Raw genomic sequence first — 19,019 nt, 5'->3', positions numbered from 1 at the left:
TGAGAGATAGGGAACAGAAAAAATGAGCCCTATGGTTACGCTAGCCATGCATTGAGAGAGTTTCCAGGCGTGGATTAAAGAGGAGGCGTGCAGACAAAGTCTAGAGGACTTTCTGAGTTGAGGAAACAGAGTGGAGAGTAGACCATGCCAGATAGAGTTTACAGAACAAAAGATTAGAGAGAAAGCACTCGGCTGATTACTAATTAGGGCATGTAAGTGAGGAAAACGCCACAGTACAAGGAAAGCTAACCTGGAAGCACTGTAGATCCTTACCTAAGTGCTTGGTACTCAAATAGCAGCAGGAATAGTGTCTGTTCCTACCAGCCAGACTGGAAACTGTTACTATCAGATAAAATAGATTTCAGAGTAAAGAATATTATCATAAATATTGAACAAAGGGAACAAACGGAAGAATATCAGTAGTATCGCAAGTTTCTGTATTACATGGTAAGTGGTATACTATCACCTGAATGAAAACTGTCAATTTAAAGATGTAAACTATAAACCCTAAAACAAACACTAACATAAGCCAACAATGGAAAGAAAATGGAGCTATAAAAATATTTAATTACAAAATTAAATTGAAATTAATGAAGTAGGTTGATTCCAGTAAATTTGAAGGCATAACAGTAGAATGATCTAAAATAAAACACAGAGAGTAAAGAGAAAAACTGTGTTGGAATAACTCAGGTTTTATCAGGACTTGGGTTCTGGATTCTTTCCATATACATCTTAGTATATTGTGTACTTAGTATGGTAGGTTTGAGGGGAGCTTTAATCCACATTTACTATGTTCTGATGCCTGCTTTTAGAAGAAATTTCAATAGCTGGTTTATATCCCACAAAAGATGATTATCTATTTTAGGAGCTTTTCTTATTGATTAGAATTGGTTGACAACTGGACTGACTGTATTTTACATTTTAAAAAATATGGTCATCTTAATGTAATAGTGAATAAATATTATGATATACTAGAGGCCCGGTGCACAAAAATTTGTGCACGGGGGGGGGTGGGGGGGGGCCAGAAGGGTCCCTCAGCCTGGCCTGTGCCCTCTCGCAGCCTGGGACCCCTCGGGGGATGACTACCTGCTGACTTAGGCCCCCTCCCCGGGGGATTGGGCCTAACATGGCAATCAGACATCCCTCTGGCAGCCCGGCAGCCCTCTGGGGGATGTCCACTTGCCAGCAGGGAGCAGGCCTAAGCTGCAGTCAGACATCCTTAGCGCTGCTGAGGAGGCAGGAGAGGCTCCCACTACTACCGCTGTACTGGCAGCCATCAGCCTGGCTTGTGTTTGAGCAGAGCTCCCCCATGTGGGAGCGCACTGACCACCAGAGGGCAGCTCCTGCATTGAGCGTCTGCCCCCTGGTGGTCAGTGTGTGTCATAGTGACCAGTCTTTCTGTTGTTAGGGTCAATTTGCATATTACCCTTTTACTATATTGGATAGAGGCCTGGTGCATGGGTGGGGGCCGGCTGGTTTGCCTTGAAGGGTGTCCGGGATCAAGGTGGGGGTCCCACTTGGGTGCCTGGCCAGCCTGGATGAGGGGCTGAGGGCCGTTTTCAGGCTGGTCAGCGACTGAAGCTCCCAGTCTCTCCTTTTTTTCTTTTTTTTGTTATTCTGAGATTTATTTACCTTCTACAATTGAAACATTGTTCCCTTCACTGGTGCTCCCAGCTCTGAGGCCGCGGCCAGCTGAAAGCAGGTATCTGGGGTCTGTTTAGCTTCTATAATTGAAAGATTGTTGCTTCCAGAGCTCAAAGCCGGGCCGTGGCAGGCGGGGAACCTTGGCTTCCTCCATCACTGGAGCAAGCAAGCCTCTTGTTCGCTTCAGCTGCATGGCTGCCGGCCGCCATCTTTGTTGGCAGTTAATTTGCATATCGCCCTGATTAGCCAATGGGAAGCGTAGCGGAGGTATGGTTAATTACCCTTTTTGTCTTTTATTAGATAGGATTTGCTGATTTAATTATAAAAGCCATTGTCTTTTTAAAAACTTGCTTCTTTAGGCATTCTTTTTTTGTTTGTTTGTTTTTACAATTACAGTTGACATATAATATTGTATTAGTTTAAGGTGTACAACATAGTGATTAGACATTTATATAACTTAAGAAGGGATCAACCCACTAAGTCAAGTACCCACCTGATGCCACACATAGTAATTACAATATTATTCACTATATTCCCTAAACTGTACTTTTCATCTCCATGACTATTTTTATAACTGCCAAGGTATACTTCTTAATCCTTTCACTTTGTTCACCCCACCTTCCAAACCCCACCCCCCGCCCCCTTCCAAAATCTGGCAACCATTATTTTGTCTTCTCTATGAGAGTTTGTTTGTGTTTTGTTCTTTCATTTATTTTGACTTTTAGATCCCTGATATAAGTGAAATCATATAGTATTTGTCTTTCTCTGTCTGACTTATTTCACTTAACATAATACCCTCTAGGTCCATCCATATTGTTGTAGATGGCAAGATTTCATTATTTTTTATGGCATTCTTAGAGATAATTTTAAAAATTGGCTGTTCTTTTTTGAACTGTATTATCCTTCTGCTCAGTCTATATACAGACATACATGTAATTACAGCATATATATATATATATATATATATATATATATATATACTCTTTTTTACCTTAATACAGTTTATTTGAAATGTAGAGAATGAAAGATGTATGACTACTTTTGCACATCTTTAAATTGTCTCAGGTACAAGATTTGATAGTAGGCATTTGGCTTTTTAGACAGCCCGATGACAATGTCAGTGTTCATTTGCAAGTAATGTGTTTTCTCCTTGTTATAGGTCCTTTTGTTCTGCATCACAGCTGCCATGTACATGTTCTTTTTCAGGTATGTTCTGTTACACCTACTCATTTTAATAGAAAAAACAGTGCTCCTTTGTAATTCTCATCAACCATGTAACTAAAGTGTTACCCAAATAATTGTGTCCCATGAGTGGCATGGGTTTTGTTTTGCTTTGTTTCTAGAGTGGTTGAGGTAAATCACCGCTCCTTAGTAAATAGAGAAAGAGGGAATGGAGATTTATTTGTTCACATTCTACTTATAGAATGTGAGAGCTGAATATGTAAATTAGTAGTCCTCAAATTCTGATAGGTGTTTTTTTCTGACCTGATTTCAGATATTCTTATAATAGAGTTAACAGTTTAAATTTAAAGAAGAAAAGTGATGGTAGAGTTTAATCTAAGTCTTCTGTGAAGGTAACCTAGCACATTAATCATAGCCTTTCAAATATTAAATTAGCTTGTCAGAGCTGTATTTTCCTTTTCTTTTTTCTTTTAAAAAAATATTTTATTGATTTTTTACAGAGAGGAAGGGAGAGGGATAGAGAGTTAGAAACATCAATGAGAGAGAAACATCGATCAGCTGCCTCCTGCACACCCCCCACTGGGGGTGTGCCCACAACCAAGGCACATGCCCTTGACTGGAATCGAACCTGGGACCCTTCAGTCTGCAGTCTGATGCTGTATCCACTGAGCCAAACCGGTCAGGGCCAGAGCTATATTTTTCATTGACACTGAGACTCTGAGGAATAAGGGGGAGTGTTAGGATGGCTCAAGATTTTAGTGCCAATGGAAAGGATGTCTGTCATTGTTACATAACCATAGCAGCATGAGAATAGGATTTTTGTTCAGGAAGAGTCCACTTCTTCGTAGTCTTCCTTTTCAGTAAGACCGTAATTCCCATTTAGTTTACTCCTGTTGCACTCATTTGAATAGACCCTTTCTTGATGTTTCTCGATTTAAGCAGAATTCAGTCACAGCAGGAAAGACCAGGCTTTTAAAATTAAAATTTGTATTTAATTGACAAAGGCAGTTATGGATTTTAATAAGACATATTTGGTAGATATTTTACTTTTTTTAACCTAAATGAGATAATTTAACCATACCAGAATTTTTGAACAACTAATTCCCTGCCAGAACCTCCTAAACAAATATTTGTTAAGCACATTTTAACTTTATAAAAAATGTTATGCAAATATAAAGTGATGATGTTATTATTTTTATAAAGGGACAGCCAGGCTGTTAGAAGGAAGAAAAATAGATAAAGTTTCAACTTGATCTGCAAAGGGTTGGTAATGGGATATGTAATATTTTATGGCGGTTAATAATGACAGAAAAATCATTGAAGCTATCTGGTGGTTTTAGTGAAATTGTTTGACCTGCCATTTTAATACAGCCTCATGCATACCGTACAGTTTCTGTTGTCTCATATTTTAATAATTTAGGGCCAGGGTAGAGGAGTTAATAGCAAACTATTTGATTTTTGTCAATTTTCCCAAACTTCATAATCATATAAAGACACATTATTAGGACAATATTGCAAAAGTTTATGTGGTTTATCTCTGTTCTGTTTTGTCTGAAGATAAAGCATACCTGGTGGGGAAAATGTAAAAAAGATATAAACTTAGAAACATATTTTTTATATATACACAAGAGAAAAGTATAATATCAAGCAAATTTTCTTTTTGTTAAAATTCCTAACAGAACAGGTAGTTAAATAAAATAACCCTTTCCAATATGGCACCGGAAGACAGCATATTTCGTCAACATTTAGCATTTTTTAGTCATCAGAAGTTTTTGAGGCTTAACAAATAAATTGTGTGTTGAATATAGTGATAATGCTCAATTTTTAGCATGGTTCTTTGAAAATTGCTGCCATCAACCTAGTATTTTTGGTGTAGAAAGAAAATCAACCCTATAAATATGTATTTTGGTGCAGAGCTGCAGAGCCTTTTCCTGTTTCAGTCACAGAAACAACAATTTAAAATACTTTCCAGAAGGCTCAATATAAGGTTTTACTGCCAAGATAAACATTTTCGATTTTCTGAGGAAAGGGGTTGTTTTTCTCCTAAAAGAAGCACTATCACCAAATTCCTAGTGTTCTTGGCAGAAGTTAGTTTGAATAACTCAACCAAATGTGTTTGGTAAATGGTAAAGTAAAACTATTTATAAAGTACTGCAACCAAATAAAACAATGTTATATGTTTGTTTGGAATGAACAAACAATATTGTACATAACAGTTAGCAAGTCCAATTTCATTACAATATTTTATTGTTAAGATTCATTTTATTGTAAATATAGATATTTTGAGGACACATTTATTCCATTTATTAACAATCATTTTAGTTCTAATTGCATGACATTTGATAAGTAAATATCAAATAATATTGTCCCCAGGACTCCATTTATGGTCATCTCTTTTGCGAAGAGGATAAGAGAAATATTTTATGTTAGAAATGAGTTAACTTGTGTTTTTATTCTAACCCATAAATGTGGAAAAAGGGAAATGAGGCCCCCTTTCAATATAGAGAAAATGGTCCAATTTTTTTTAAAGAAAAACTTGAGGAAATCGTTCCATAAATATTTATTGTATGAATTTACTTACAATGTTTTTAGTAATGAAATATTGGTTATTAAAACGTGTAGAGAAAATATACTTTTGCAGTTTTTAATTGCTTTCTTTTACAGGTATGATTATTTTCACATACATTATCTCATACAATACATGGTGATCTCAATTTTCAATCTGTATGCCAGAAATAAGGCTCACATTCAGATGGAATCCTGGGAACTCTGTAGAGGCTTGGGTTAAATAAAGGTCACATGTGAAGAGAGAGTTCTAGTTTTCTTCTAGCTCTTAACCAGCTGCCCATCCAGCCATAGGCTGTCTATTGATACCAACACATACTATAATATTTGGAAGATGTTTTGAAAGACAAAGGCTCTCTGTGTAACCCTACTGAGCATACTTCATAATTGCTCTGACGCTTTTGTTCAATGATTTATTATTTTGTATGTTGTTATCATAGCTTCACCATAGAGCATTGTCTGTCACTTGCAATTCAGGCCAAGCAGAAGTCATGGTTGAAAACGTGATAGAATACTTTGTCTCATGCACCCCTTTAAAACATTTCTTTACTTCCAAATGTGTGTTTATGGGTAAAGCAACCCACATTTTCTCAAGCCAAAGAATTCATCATAGTCGTTGATTCAGGCTTCACTAGGATCTTCCCAGCATCTTGTGGAGAAAAGAAATGTTTCTTTTGAACTACTAGCTCTTTTTTGTTTTAATTGAGAAGCAAAAGAAAGACTCAACAACACAAACGCTGTTCCGAAACTATTACAGTGAATCTTGCTCATAAAAAATAATGAAACAAGCAATACCTTTAAACATCATAAGTTTTATTTTCAACATTAAGTTTCTGTGTCTGGAGAACACTAATATTTTTTGAATGATATAAATAACCTTCATTTTTCTTCTTTTAAAAATTTATTTTTATTGTTGAGAGTATTACAGATATCCTCTTTTTCCTCTTATACCCTTCTCCACCCAGCTCTTAGCCCACAGTAGGCCTTCACCTCACTATTGTCTGTGCCCATGAGCTGTACATATATGCATGTAAGTTCTTTGGTTAATCTCTTCCTGCCCTCCTCGCTCCCTTCCCTCTGAGATACCTGATAGTCTGTTCTATGCTTTCATGTCTCTGGACCTATTTTGTCAGTTTATTTTGTTCATTTGATTCCACATATAAGTGAGATCATGTAATATTTATCTTTCTATGACTGGCTTATTTCACTTAGCATAGTACTCTCCAGATCCATCCATGCTGTCTCAAAGGGTAATAGATCCTTCTTTTTTACTGCTGCATAGTATTCCATGGTGTAAATGTACCACAGTCTTTTTTTCCACTCATCTACTGATGGGCACTTGGGCTGTTTCCAGATCTTAGCTATTGTGAATACCATAGGGATGCATATATCCTTTCTGATTGGTATTTTGGAATTCATAGGATATATTCTTAGAAGTAGAATTTCTGGATCATAAGGCAGTTTCATTTTTAATTTTTTGAGGAACTTCCATACTGTTTTCCACAGTGGCTGCACCAGTCTGCATTCCCGCCAGCAATGTACTAGGGTTCCTTTTTTTCACATCCTCACTAGCACTTGTTGTTTGTTGACTTATTGATGATAGTCATTCTGGCAGGTGTGAGATGATACCTCATTGTGGGTTTAACTTGCATTTTTCTGATGATTAGTGATGTTGAGCATTTTTTCATGTCTATTGGCCATCTGTATGTCCTCTTTGGGGAAGTGTCTATTCCAGTCCTATATTTTAATTGGATTATTTGTCTTCCTCTTCAGTTGTGAGCTTCATTTTTCTTTATATAATTTAATTTAAAATAGACAGTATCATAAAGCATATTATGACAACTTTGATCCCATCCTAGTGAGTACCTAGCTAGAAATTTTTTCCACCTACCTTTGCAAGAACAGCAGCAACAGTTTAAACATGTAGAACAAAAGGCTCAGACTTGTCATAGCGTATAATCTATAGACTATAACTGATTCACAGCAGACTTATCTCAATCTATATAAACATTGAAAAGCTTTGCATTTTTAGTTAGAAACCAGTGCAAATTAAAATGTATTTTGTTTTAGACAGAAACAGTAGTGATGTGGCTGCCATTTTATAAATTCTCATCAGCTGTCTGGAAAGGCACAACTAATAAAGCATTTCATTAGTCTCAAGATAAAGATCTAATGTTTGTATTTAAGAAACATGAAACTATTGGCTGAATAACCAACAGTTATTAAGTGTAATACGTTTGATTGTCCTAGAATCTCTTTACACAAACTTAACTTAATATCTTTGAAATAACTTTAAATGCAAGTAAAGAACTTTTGATCTGGGTCTTTCAACCATTTTCTGATTTTAATGAAAGTCTTTTAAATATAGAGGTTCTATTTCTTAAAGGATTGCCTAGACATACACAAAATCTTGTCTAGAAAATTATATATGGCATTCAGATCTTAAATGTTTTACTTTAGGGTTAGGAGAGTTTGCCCTAAAAAATTAGATTTCTATTTAGAAGGTATTACTTCAGCGATGTAGGGAGTGTTTTGGGAGTTTAGAAGGGGGACACCATGACAAGTAATGGAAGAGTATTATAGCAGGTATCCAGGAGAGAAATGGTGAGAACATGACTGAGTTGTGGTAATGATATGGTGAAGAGTGGATTTAAGATATGAGGATTGCTGCTTGGATGTGGAAGAGCAAAACACTGGAAGCTGAACAAATTAGAAAATGTGTAGAAATTGAGGACGGATTCTGCAAACACTGAGGTCGAAGTATTTTTTTAGACATTCATATAGAGCCATATATATATATATATATATATATGTATATCAGTGGGTATTTGGAGTTTAGGAGATAAAATAGAGTCTTTTCTTGACTGTCACTCTAGCTCAGCCGTGGGCAAACTACGGCCTGCGGGCCGGATATGGCCTGTTTGAAATGAATAAAACTATTGAAAAAAAAGACTGTACCCTTTTATGTAATGATGTTTACTTTGAATTTATATTAGTTCACACAAACACTCCATCCATGCTTTTGTTGGGTCAGAGGCGTCAGGCTTGGGCAGGGGGTGGAGCAAGCGATCAGAGGGAGATGGGGGTCCCCTGCCCAGGCATGATTCCTGGGCCAGAGGCCTCAGGCCTGGGCGGGGGCCAGAGCCAGTGATCGGGGGGAGATGGGGATCCCCTGTCCAAGCCTGACACCTCTGGCGGAGGCGTCAGGCCTGGGCAAGGGGCCGATCAGGCGATCGGAGGGTGATGGGGGTCTACGCCATTGGCCGAGGCATCAGGCCTGGGCTGGGGGCAAAACCACTGATGGGAAATGAGGGTCCCCTGCCCAGGCCTGACGCCTCTGTCAGAGGCATCAGGCCTGGGCAAGGGGCCGATCATGTGATTGGAGGGTGATGGGGGTCAACGCCTGTGGGCTCCCAGTATGTGAGAGGGGGCAGGCTGGGCTGAGGGACACCCCCCCCCACACACACACACCCAGTGCACGAATTTCGTGCACCAGGCCCCTAGTATCTAATAAAAGAGAAACATGCAAATTGACTGTACACTTACAAGCCATGCCCACCAGCCATGCCCACCAGCCACGCCCACCAGCCAATCAGGAGCGAGTATGCAAATTAACCCAACCAAGATGGCGGCAGACATGGAGCTAGAGTGAACAGGAGGCTTGGGTTGCCCCTGGCGATGGAGGAAGCCAAGCTTCCTGCCTGCCCTGCTGGCCCTGGGCTCCGCTCAAGGCTACAAACTTTCAAATATAGAAGATAAATAAATCCCAGATACCTGCTTCTAACCGCTCTGGCTTCTGCTCAAGGAGGGTCTGGGAGCCTGGGTTGCCCGGGGCCATGGCCAGCCTGTAAACAGCCATTAGCCCCTCACCCAGGCTGGCCAGACACCCCAGTGGGGAACCCCTCCTGAAGGGGGTTTGGCCAGCCTGAAAATAGACCTCAGCCCCTCACCCAGGCTGGCCACACCCCCATGGAGTGAAGGTGCCCACTGGTGGGCTTGACCAGACTGCAGACAGCCATCAGCACCTCTCCCAGGCTGGCCAGGCACCCCAGTGGGACCCCACCCACCCTGAAAGGGCTGTGGCCAGTCTGCAAAGAGCCCTCAGCCCCTCACCCAGGCTGGCCAGGCACCCCCGCGGGGACCCCCACCCTGAAGGGGCTGTGGCAAGCCTGCAAACAGCCATCAGCCCCTCACCCAGGATGCCCACACCCTCATGGGGTGAGGGTCCCCTCTGGGGGGCTTGGCCAGCCTGCAAACAGCCATCAGACCCTCACCCAGGCTGGCCAGGCACCCCAGTGTGACCCCCCACCCCCACCCTGAAGGGGCTGTGGCCAGTCTGCAAACAGCCCTCAGCTCTTCACCCAAGCTGGCCACACCCCCATGCGGTGAGGGTACCCGCTGGGGGGCTTGGCCAGCCTTCAAACAGCCATCAGCCCCTCACCCAGGCTGGCCAGGCACCCCAGTGGGGACCCTCACCCAATGGGGGTGTTGCCAACCTGGGTGAGGAGCTGAGGGCTCTTTGCAGGCTGGCCAAGCCCCCCAGCGGGGACCCTCACCCCATGGTGGTGTGGCCAGCCTGGGTGAGGGGCTGAGGACCATTTTCAGGCTGCCCACAGCCCATTCAGGGTGGAGGCGTCTCGCTGGGGTGCCTGTCCAGCCTTGGTGAGGGGCTGAGGGCTGTTTCAGGCTGGCCACGCCCCCGGCGACCCAAGTTCCCAGCCTCTCCTTTTTTTCTTTTTTTTTTTTTTTTTTCAGCGCCTTCTTGAGCAGAGGCCAAGGTAGGCTGGAAGGAGGTATCTGGGATTTATTTATCCTATATAATTGAAACTTTGTAGCCTTGAGCGGAGCCCAGGGCTGGCCAGAGCAGGCGGGAAGCTTGGCTTCCTCCATTGCCGGGGGCACCCCAAGCCTCCTGCTCGCTCTAGCTTCGTGGCTGCTGCCATCTTAGTTGGGTTAATTTGCATACTCGCTCCTGATTGGCTGGTGGGTGTAGCAGAGTAGTGGAGTGATGGTTAATTTGCATGTTTCTCTTAGTGTAGATAGATAATGAGTAGAGAGACTTTTTTAATTTGGGAATTTATGATGAATATAAAAAATTGATAAAACTTACTTTATAATGAGACAGGCTGTATTGCAAATTAGAAAAACAGCTAGAGTTTTGTGATGCACATTAGAGAACAGATTGCCTCAAATTAAGATTATATTAAAGTGATTTTTTTTTGTAAAAAAAGACTTTTTTTTCATTGTAGAAAAATACTGCTAAACAAAATCATCATCATCATCATCATCATTAATATACGTATTAATACTAGGCGAACAGCTACCACTGTTGTTTATATTCTTACAGGTCATCTGCTAGGTCTTTTGTCTGTCAGTCTGCTCTCTCTTCTCTTACCTGCCTGCCCTCTTTTCCGCCCTCCCTCTTCTTTCTCCTCCTTCTTTGCTTGCTTTCTTCCTCCTTCCTTCACTTCCTTCCTCTCTCCTTTACTTACTTACATATTTATATGTAATCAAGTGAGATCATATTATGTAGGCTGTAGGGTGAAATGCCTTTTCTTGGCATGTCTGCATTAAGAAAGACTAAGAATTTTCTGTGATTAGTAAGTAATAGGCACCATGAAGCGGGAAGCAGGCAATCCAACACAGACAGCCCGAAACACAATGCCTTTAATTTACACACACTCACATTTGCACAAATATCCATTTTTAAAGACAGCACATTATTTGAAGTAATAGAAAAGATTCTGCTACCAGTCTTCAGTTCTTCACTAAGAAACTGATGATAACTTTTAACAATGTGAATGTGACTAACACTGTTTCTGAGCACCATTCTTCCATGTCCTGGAAATCCTCTTCTGTGTGCTAAAATGTCCGCTTCTTGTTTAAGGAGCATTATTACCAATCACAGAAAGTTTTAGAACAGACTTTGCTGATACAGATGTTCAAACTCAAAGCCATTAAGTTTAATTACTCACTTTACCAGCTATGAGGTATGCTATAATTCACTATGGTTTTTTTTTTCAAGCCCTTCTCTTTGTCTATTTTCTGCTTGAATTCTCTTAGAAGTAATCAAGGGACACTATTGTGGAGCAGAGTTCATTAAGAGCGTGAACTGTGGAACCAGACCGTGTAGGTTCAAATCCTCATTCCATCTAACTTATTTTGTGATTTGGTTAAGTGATTTAGCCTCTCTGTGCCTTGGGGATGATAATAGTACTTACCTCATGGGGTTATTGTGTGTATCAGATGACTGCCACATTCTAAACAATAAATGTGAGCTCTTTTAATTATTTAAATATGAGCTGTGAAGATCACACATTATATGTTCCATTTATATGAAATGTCCAGAATGATAGGCAAATCCATAGAAATAGAAAGTAGATTTATGTTGCCTGTGGAAGGGGCCTTGGGGTGGGGCATTGTTGGGGCGTGACTACTGATGGGTGTGGGTTGTTTGTTTAATGTTGATGAAAATGTTCTAAAAGTAATTATGATGATGGCCACATAAGTCAGTGAACATGCTCAAAAACACTTTTTGTTGTTTTGTTTTTTTAATCTTCACCTGAGGATATTTTACCCATTTTTTTCAGATAGAGTGGAAGGAAAGGAGGGAGGGAGGAAGAGAGAGAGAGAGAGAGAGAGAGAAAGAGAGAGAGAGAGAGAGAGAGACAGACATTGATGTGAGAGAGACACTTCGAATGGTTGCCTCCGGCATCCGCAACCCGGGTACATGCCCTTGACTGGGAATTGAACCTGCAACCCTTCCGTGTGTGGGCTGACACTCTAACCCAGCCGTAGGCAAACTACGGCCCGCGGGCCGGATCCGGCCCGTTTGAAATGAATAAGACTTAAAAAAAAAAAGACCGTACCCTTTTATGTAATGATGTTTACTTTGAATTTATATTAGTTCACACAAACACTCCATCCATGCTTTTGTTCCGGCCCTCCGGTCCAGTTTAAGAATCCATTGTGGCCCTCAAGTCAAAAAGTTTGCCCACCCCTGCTCTAACCATTTAGCAACACTGGCCAGGGCTAAAGATCACTTTAGTGAGTTCTATAGTATGTGAATTATATCTATTAAGCTCTTATAGAAAAATCTAGTATGGAAACATCTAGTGTACAGTGGCATGGTGTTTCTTGTGTTATTACCATTAAACCTTCCCTTGGTTTGAAAGAGAATGAGAACATCAGGAAACTTCTCTTTCTCAGGTGAATTTGAAAGAGGAGTGTTACCTTGGAGAATGACAGAATGGAGAACATGCAGTGTCCTGCAAGGCTTGACAGCTCTCTCTCTAGACTGCCAGAACTGCCGTTTAGAATATGCATTGTTCTGAGACATTACATTTTAGAATTAGAAGGTAAATGATAGAAGTCACAAGTATATATAAGATTGTTATTACAACATTGTCTTAATAAGAATGAAAATTTTTTGGTACTTAGGAGTTAAGATGTTTTTGCTTGGTAGTGACGTTTAAAAAGTACAGTTAAAAAAGCTTTGGAGGATTATCAACAAAGAATAATGTCAGAAATATATGCAGATATAGTACAACATTCAAGGTACTTATTAATTGGAGAAAACACGATTGAAGAACCAAAATAAATTTATTTATATGAAAAATTTAGGCTTTTAGTGAATATATTCTCAACTATAAGTCTGATGCATTCCTGCTGGTCAAAATGAAAAGTCATAGATTACCATTTAAAGACTGACCACAAGAATGCACATTAACAGTGAAATCCATTTCTAATACATTCCAATTTAATTTGATTGAAAATTAAATTTGGAAATATAAATTATCATTTCATAACTTGATTATATTTTGATATATATTTCACAAATTATATTTGATTATGTATTGATTAATTTTTTGAAGAAGAATTTTACTGTATTTCTTTTTTATTTTGGGGAAAGTGCTTTAAAATCACTTTCCTTGCAATAGAAAATTATTAAAACGAATAGAAGGACATAGAAGGAAATTGTTTTAATATTTATATGCCATATTATATATTTTTCTCCTTGCATGATCTATTCTAGACATTTTTCAAAATATAGATAGCTAAAATTGGAAATCTTTGGATTTATTCCAGTCTGTATCCTTAAAACTTTAAATAAAATATCCAGGTATGTAGGTTTATTTTTCAGGCTGTGTAGGTTTAGTGACAGGGCTTACTGGGAGAGGAAGTACATTACAGCTGTACTGAGCTGAAATCCACAGTAAAATAATATTTTTTCACTATTACCAATTTTCAGCCTGGATTCTGTTTCTAACGTGTGACTGAGTCACTGAACCAGGAAGGTGTTCACCTGCAAGGTGAACTGGTTGAAATAGGAGAAGCTTTTAAGTTCTAAAATTTCAGCCAGAGTTTTCCCTAGAGAAAGGAAAAAGTGGGTCTCCTCCCTCTTTTGTGGTCTCTTGTCAATCACAAAGCCTTCTTGTACTGGTAGCACCTCGATGGTGACTGAGTGCTGGCTGTTTGTCTTGTTCCTGTCACCCTAAAATGCATAATGAAAGGAGGGGGAGAACAGGCCTTTGGGATCTCAGGCCTTAGGGAATGAGCTGCTTGTGGCAACTCAGGCCCTCTGAATCCAGGCTGCCCTGGAATGCTTTTTTATGTGATTTTTCACTGAAATGGAGCATGCAATTCTTATGGGTTTGAGTTTCTTAGGTATATTCAGGGCAAGAATGATATTCAGAATCAGATGATGGAAAGCAGTTGAGTTTATGAGATTCGATTTCTTCTAACACAAAAACATCAGCTGTAATACTGGTAGCACAATTGCTGTCTTCTGTTTCTTGCTTGAATGTTAAAAAGTGATTTTTGAATTAGATAATTCTAAATTCTAAAATTTTGGATAAACCTCCCTTATAGGATGTCATTTTAAGATATTTTCAGGAATTCTTATGAAAGGTAAGACTCTCCTCACTTCAACCTTTTCAAACACCAGCAACTTCTACTGGTATAAAATATTTATTATAGCTAGCCAACCTTACTGAAATCACTTGAGTCCTAAGAATTTTATAATTATTACTGAGTAGCCATTTGATTTCATATCTTCTACCCATTTCTTATTTTTTAAATTTATTGCGCTGATTTGTAGGAGCTCTTTACATGCTGTTAATATTTAGTATTCCCTGTTATACTGTTGTACCAATAAGCTGTTTTGTAAACAACAACCTCAAAATCTTAGTGGCTGTAACAAGCAAGCTGGCTGGGCCGGCTCTGTGTCACACTGCAGGTCTGTGGGCAGTTGGGGCAGGTCTGCTCTGCTGTATTCGGGCTGAGGCCCAAGCTGTGCAGGGAAAGCTGTCCTCATGGCAGTGGCCTGAGATTTGTTTTCAAATCTCTAAAATATCAATACGAGTATATCTCACGTACAAAGTATCACACATAAGCATCTGCTTATTTACAAACAAAGCATTTTCTTTGTATATGAGTTCCCTAGCTGTTGTTCAGAGTTGTTTTTGTTGTATGAGCCATACTTACTAGGTGTTGTCTTCCAAGCATTCAACTCAGTTTTCTTGGAAGCTAACTTTATTCCTATTTGGTTTATGTACTATGTAGGCTAGTCACATAATTACATTAACAAAACAAGTGATGTAAACACATTTGTAGAGAAACAACTGACTATTGGCAAGCATATTACTCAACTGGTGTGAGTAGACATGTCTGTGGTCATATTTGGGCATGGCATTTTTATCTTTGAGCAATCAATGTGAATATTAAAATATATTACAGGAAGAAAATAGGGAAGCTAAAATAAATTTCTCTTCTGTATATAGTCTCTTACAGGGAGACTGCATTAGAGAATTTTTACTGCAAAAAGCACATTTAAAAAAATATTTACCAACACTGGATTCTACATCTTTGGTCTCTGTAATATCATCATCTTGATCCTTTTTTCCATTTTTTTTAGGATTTTTTCCATGACTTAAAGCTTTCAAGATTTGTCTCCTATTTTTTGTTGTTGCTATTTATTATAGTAAAGCCAAACTTTTAAGTCATCCTTTTACTGTAGAAATCATTTTATATATTTGACCTATATATTTTTAATTTTTTAAAAAATATCTTTTTATTGATTTCAGAGAGGAAGGGAGAGGGTAAGAGAGATAGAAATATTAGTGATGAAAGAGAATCATTGATTGGCTGCCTCCTGCCACTTCCCCTACTGGGGATCTAGCCTGCAACCCGGGCATGAGTCCTGACTGGGAATCAAACTGTGACCTCCTGGTTCATAGGTCTACACTCAACCAGTGAGCCTCGCTGGCTGGGCTTGACCTATATCTTGATGCTTGTTTATTCTAACCTAAAAATAACTGAGGTCCAAGAACTCGTGAAGTCTAGGCCAGTTGCATTATTTTAAGTTAATTTGGTATGTTGCAAAATTCCAAAAGAAGTATTTCCTTTTAAGTGAATAATACTGTGCAGCTGTTGATATTTACAATCATTTTTGATATTTATCATTAATTGATCACAGATTTATAATCGTTTCCTTTATGAAATGTAAACAGATAGGTATTGACAATTTATTTGAACAGCAATTGGTACATATTAAGGATTTTAGTGGTTTTAATTTAGGCAATGTAGTTCCAGCCTTAAGCACACTGGATATAGTCAATTGTCATTTAAATGCGATCTCCCAAATTTAAGGTGTAAGAATTTCTTCTAGGAAATCAGAAATGTCTTAAACTTCATTCTGTTTATTACGTTTGAGGACATTATTTTATTTCTACTGTTAATGTTAATTTTGTTGACTAGATTTCCAAAGAGATTATAATTTTTAAAGGTATGAGTTACTTGAAATTTTATGAGTCTGAAACTATGTTGTAGAATATAAGTTTTACTTCTTATTTTTTCTGATCAAATTTGCCATAGTAAGAATAAGCTACAATTGAAATATGAAACTTTTGACATAAAGAAGAAATTGGATGTTACTAACAGCTGTTGTCATAAAAAAGATTGACCAGAATTGTGTGTGTCTAAAACATTATCTTCTCACAAGTCTCCTTTTTAGCTTACTGAACTTAAGTTCTAATTCTGCTCTGCTTAATCTCACGTCAGCAGTCAAATATCATTTCTTTTTGTTCCATACATGAATTAAATAGATACTAAGCTGGTCACGTCTACCTTGTATAGGTTCTGTTTTGTCTAAAAGTATTCTTTTCAAAACATAATTCCTCTGGCTTTAACTATTTTTACTGGTTAATAACATCCAGATCTGATCCAGATCTTGACCTCTCACCCATTTCTAACTCTATAAATCTAACGAAGTTCCCTGTTTTAGGCTGTTGAACTTCTTGTTTAAATTCAGCGTATTCCTTCTTTTCAGCATTCCCTTCTCTTTTTTTTCACCCGTCAGTTATGTCTTCTCTGAGTAGTCATCTACTGGGTGGGGATAATGACACAGGCAATATTTGGGGCACAGCATACTTTCTCTCAGTGCCCAAGCGTATTTGAAGTGTAAAGTAATTGAAAAAAAACTGCTAATGTACCCTAGGTAGAATCTGTTTGTATTCTCACATATTTGTAACACTTTTCTATAGGAAATAGTGCAGAAAGTCAGTGAAAGAACTTCAAATTCTTAGGGGAAGAACTAACAACACACTAGCGAGAGAGACAAACAATGAATCTGAGGAACAGGTACCTATCTATATGTAGTCAGCTTTGACGGAGTCATATGTTAATTGGGGTTTTACGTGTAAATAGCATATAAGTACATGTGACTTAAAAAGGCACCATATCAGTCGGTGTCTCCCGGAGCTCGAGAGCCAGTTTGGCCCTTCTTCCTGCTGGCGAGGCTTTGACGAAAATGAAATAATTATAGCGAGGTACTAGTAATATTTAATGAGTGCTTGCTTTGTGCCAGGCTTTGTGCTAAGGGCTTTACAAACACTATTGAGTTAATCCTTACCACTACCTGCTACCCACTAGGTTAAGTACTGATGTGTTCTCCATTTCACATGGGAAGAAGCTGAGGCTTTGAGAGGATAAGCAGCTTGCCAAGGATTGTACAACTAGAAACCACTTGGATTTGAATTTGAGTCTTCCTAACCTCAGAGCCTGTTCTTTTCATTTCTCAGTCTACTTGACTACACCAGGACCTCCCAATCTTTTCCACTTCATGTTCTACTTAGAAAGTGTTAGTGTGGGTTTTCACAGCATAAGGCGGGGGGGTGGGGGGTGGGGGGGGATGGCTGAGGAAATGATGATTGTTGCTATGGTCTGGGAATTTGTGTGTCTCCCCTTCCCCCATCCTCCCCCCATCTTCCCCCAATTCATGTATTGAAATCTTAACCTCCAAGATGCTAGTGTTAGGAGGTGGGGCCTTTGGGACTTGATTAGGTTATGCAGCCTCAGGGGTGGAGGGGTCGGGGGCCGTTCTTAAATGGGATTAGTGTCCTTATAAAAGAGGTTCAAGAGAGATCCTTTGTTCCTTCTGCCTTGTGAAGACACAGCAAGAAGACTCCATCTCTTGATGGAGTGGGCCCTCACTAGACACTGAATCTGCTGGTGCCTTGATCTTGGACTTGTCAGCCTCCAAAACTTCCAGAAATAAATGTTTGTTGTTTATCAGCTACACACTGGATGACATTTTGTTAAATCAGTTCAAATGGGCTGATATTTGTATATAAATTACTTTAATATGGAATGTAAAGTGTCATAACATAGTGGCAAGAACAAAGTGCAACTAACAGGAATGGTGCTGTGATTAGTGTAACTAGGAAGTATAGTGAATATTTCACTAACGAGCATCTTATCCCAGCCTGGAAAGAATAACAGAATTAAAACGCAACAGGCCAGTAGGTTGGTGATGGGGACAGTAATGCAGATTGAGTTGTTAGCATCAGGAAAGACTTAGATGTTGCTTATAACTATGTTTACATGTGGGAGAAGGGAGGGAGAAAATAAAAGAACCCCATTATTCCTTCCAGTCACTACCTTATTTCTTTCTTCCTGTTTATAACCAAATTTCTCAAATCAGGTGTCCACATTTGCTTTCATATGTGCCACTATAATCTGATTTCTACTGCATCGTGCCTTTCAAATTGATCTCACTGAGGTCATCAAAGACACCCTGTAACTAGATCTACTGGACACTTTTTTGTTCTTATCTTACAAGGTCTCTCAACTACTTAGGATATTGTTGCCTGTTGTGCCCAGAATTCAAAGTTCCCAAGACCCCCCAGGGAGCCAGTCAGTCCGATGCAAAAGCAAAGAGTCATTTATTTCAAACCTAGGTTTGGCTCCCCTGCCACACTCACCGATGCAACGGTAAGCTCCAGTGGCCGAGAGAGAGAGAGAGACCTGATGGGACAGGGGGTTTTAAAGGGGGGTGGAGTGAGGGCAGGAGAGGGGACTGTGGGCCCCGCTGATTGGCCAGGCGCAAGTCGGTCATAGTGACGGCGTGCACTTCCCTTGATTATTATTGGTTAGTCCAGAGAAATCCTGGGTGTGGCTAGTAGCGGCTTCTTCCCGTGAGGAAGCACATGGTACCGTCCCAAAATGGAGGACCCAAGGCAAGATGGAGGGCGCACATGGCTCTGTCCCAAGATGGAGGACCCAAGGCAAGATGGAGGGCGCAGTCCTTGTCCGGCTCCTGCCGCTGCCGCTCGAACCCACCACAAGGC

The 19,019-nt window shown here is 39.6% G+C and overlaps 1 protein-coding gene across 1 annotated transcript in view; it reads left to right on the top strand.

Annotated features, from left to right (window-relative positions):
• The window catches only part of TMEM135 (transmembrane protein 135), a 224,888-nt gene that overhangs the window by 140,128 nt on the left and 65,741 nt on the right, over positions 1–19,019 (top strand). The window contains exon 6 of the mRNA XM_036324735.1: positions 2,804–2,850. Coding sequence (XP_036180628.1) covers positions 2,804–2,850 — 47 coding nt within the window. The remainder of the gene's footprint in view (positions 1–2,803; positions 2,851–19,019) is intronic.

This window comes from Myotis myotis, unplaced genomic scaffold (genome assembly GCF_014108235.1).
Source record: "Myotis myotis isolate mMyoMyo1 unplaced genomic scaffold, mMyoMyo1.p scaffold_m19_p_10, whole genome shotgun sequence".
NCBI lineage: Eukaryota > Metazoa > Chordata > Mammalia > Chiroptera > Vespertilionidae > Myotis > Myotis myotis.
This window is presented reverse-complemented; position numbering and strand designations above follow the sequence as displayed.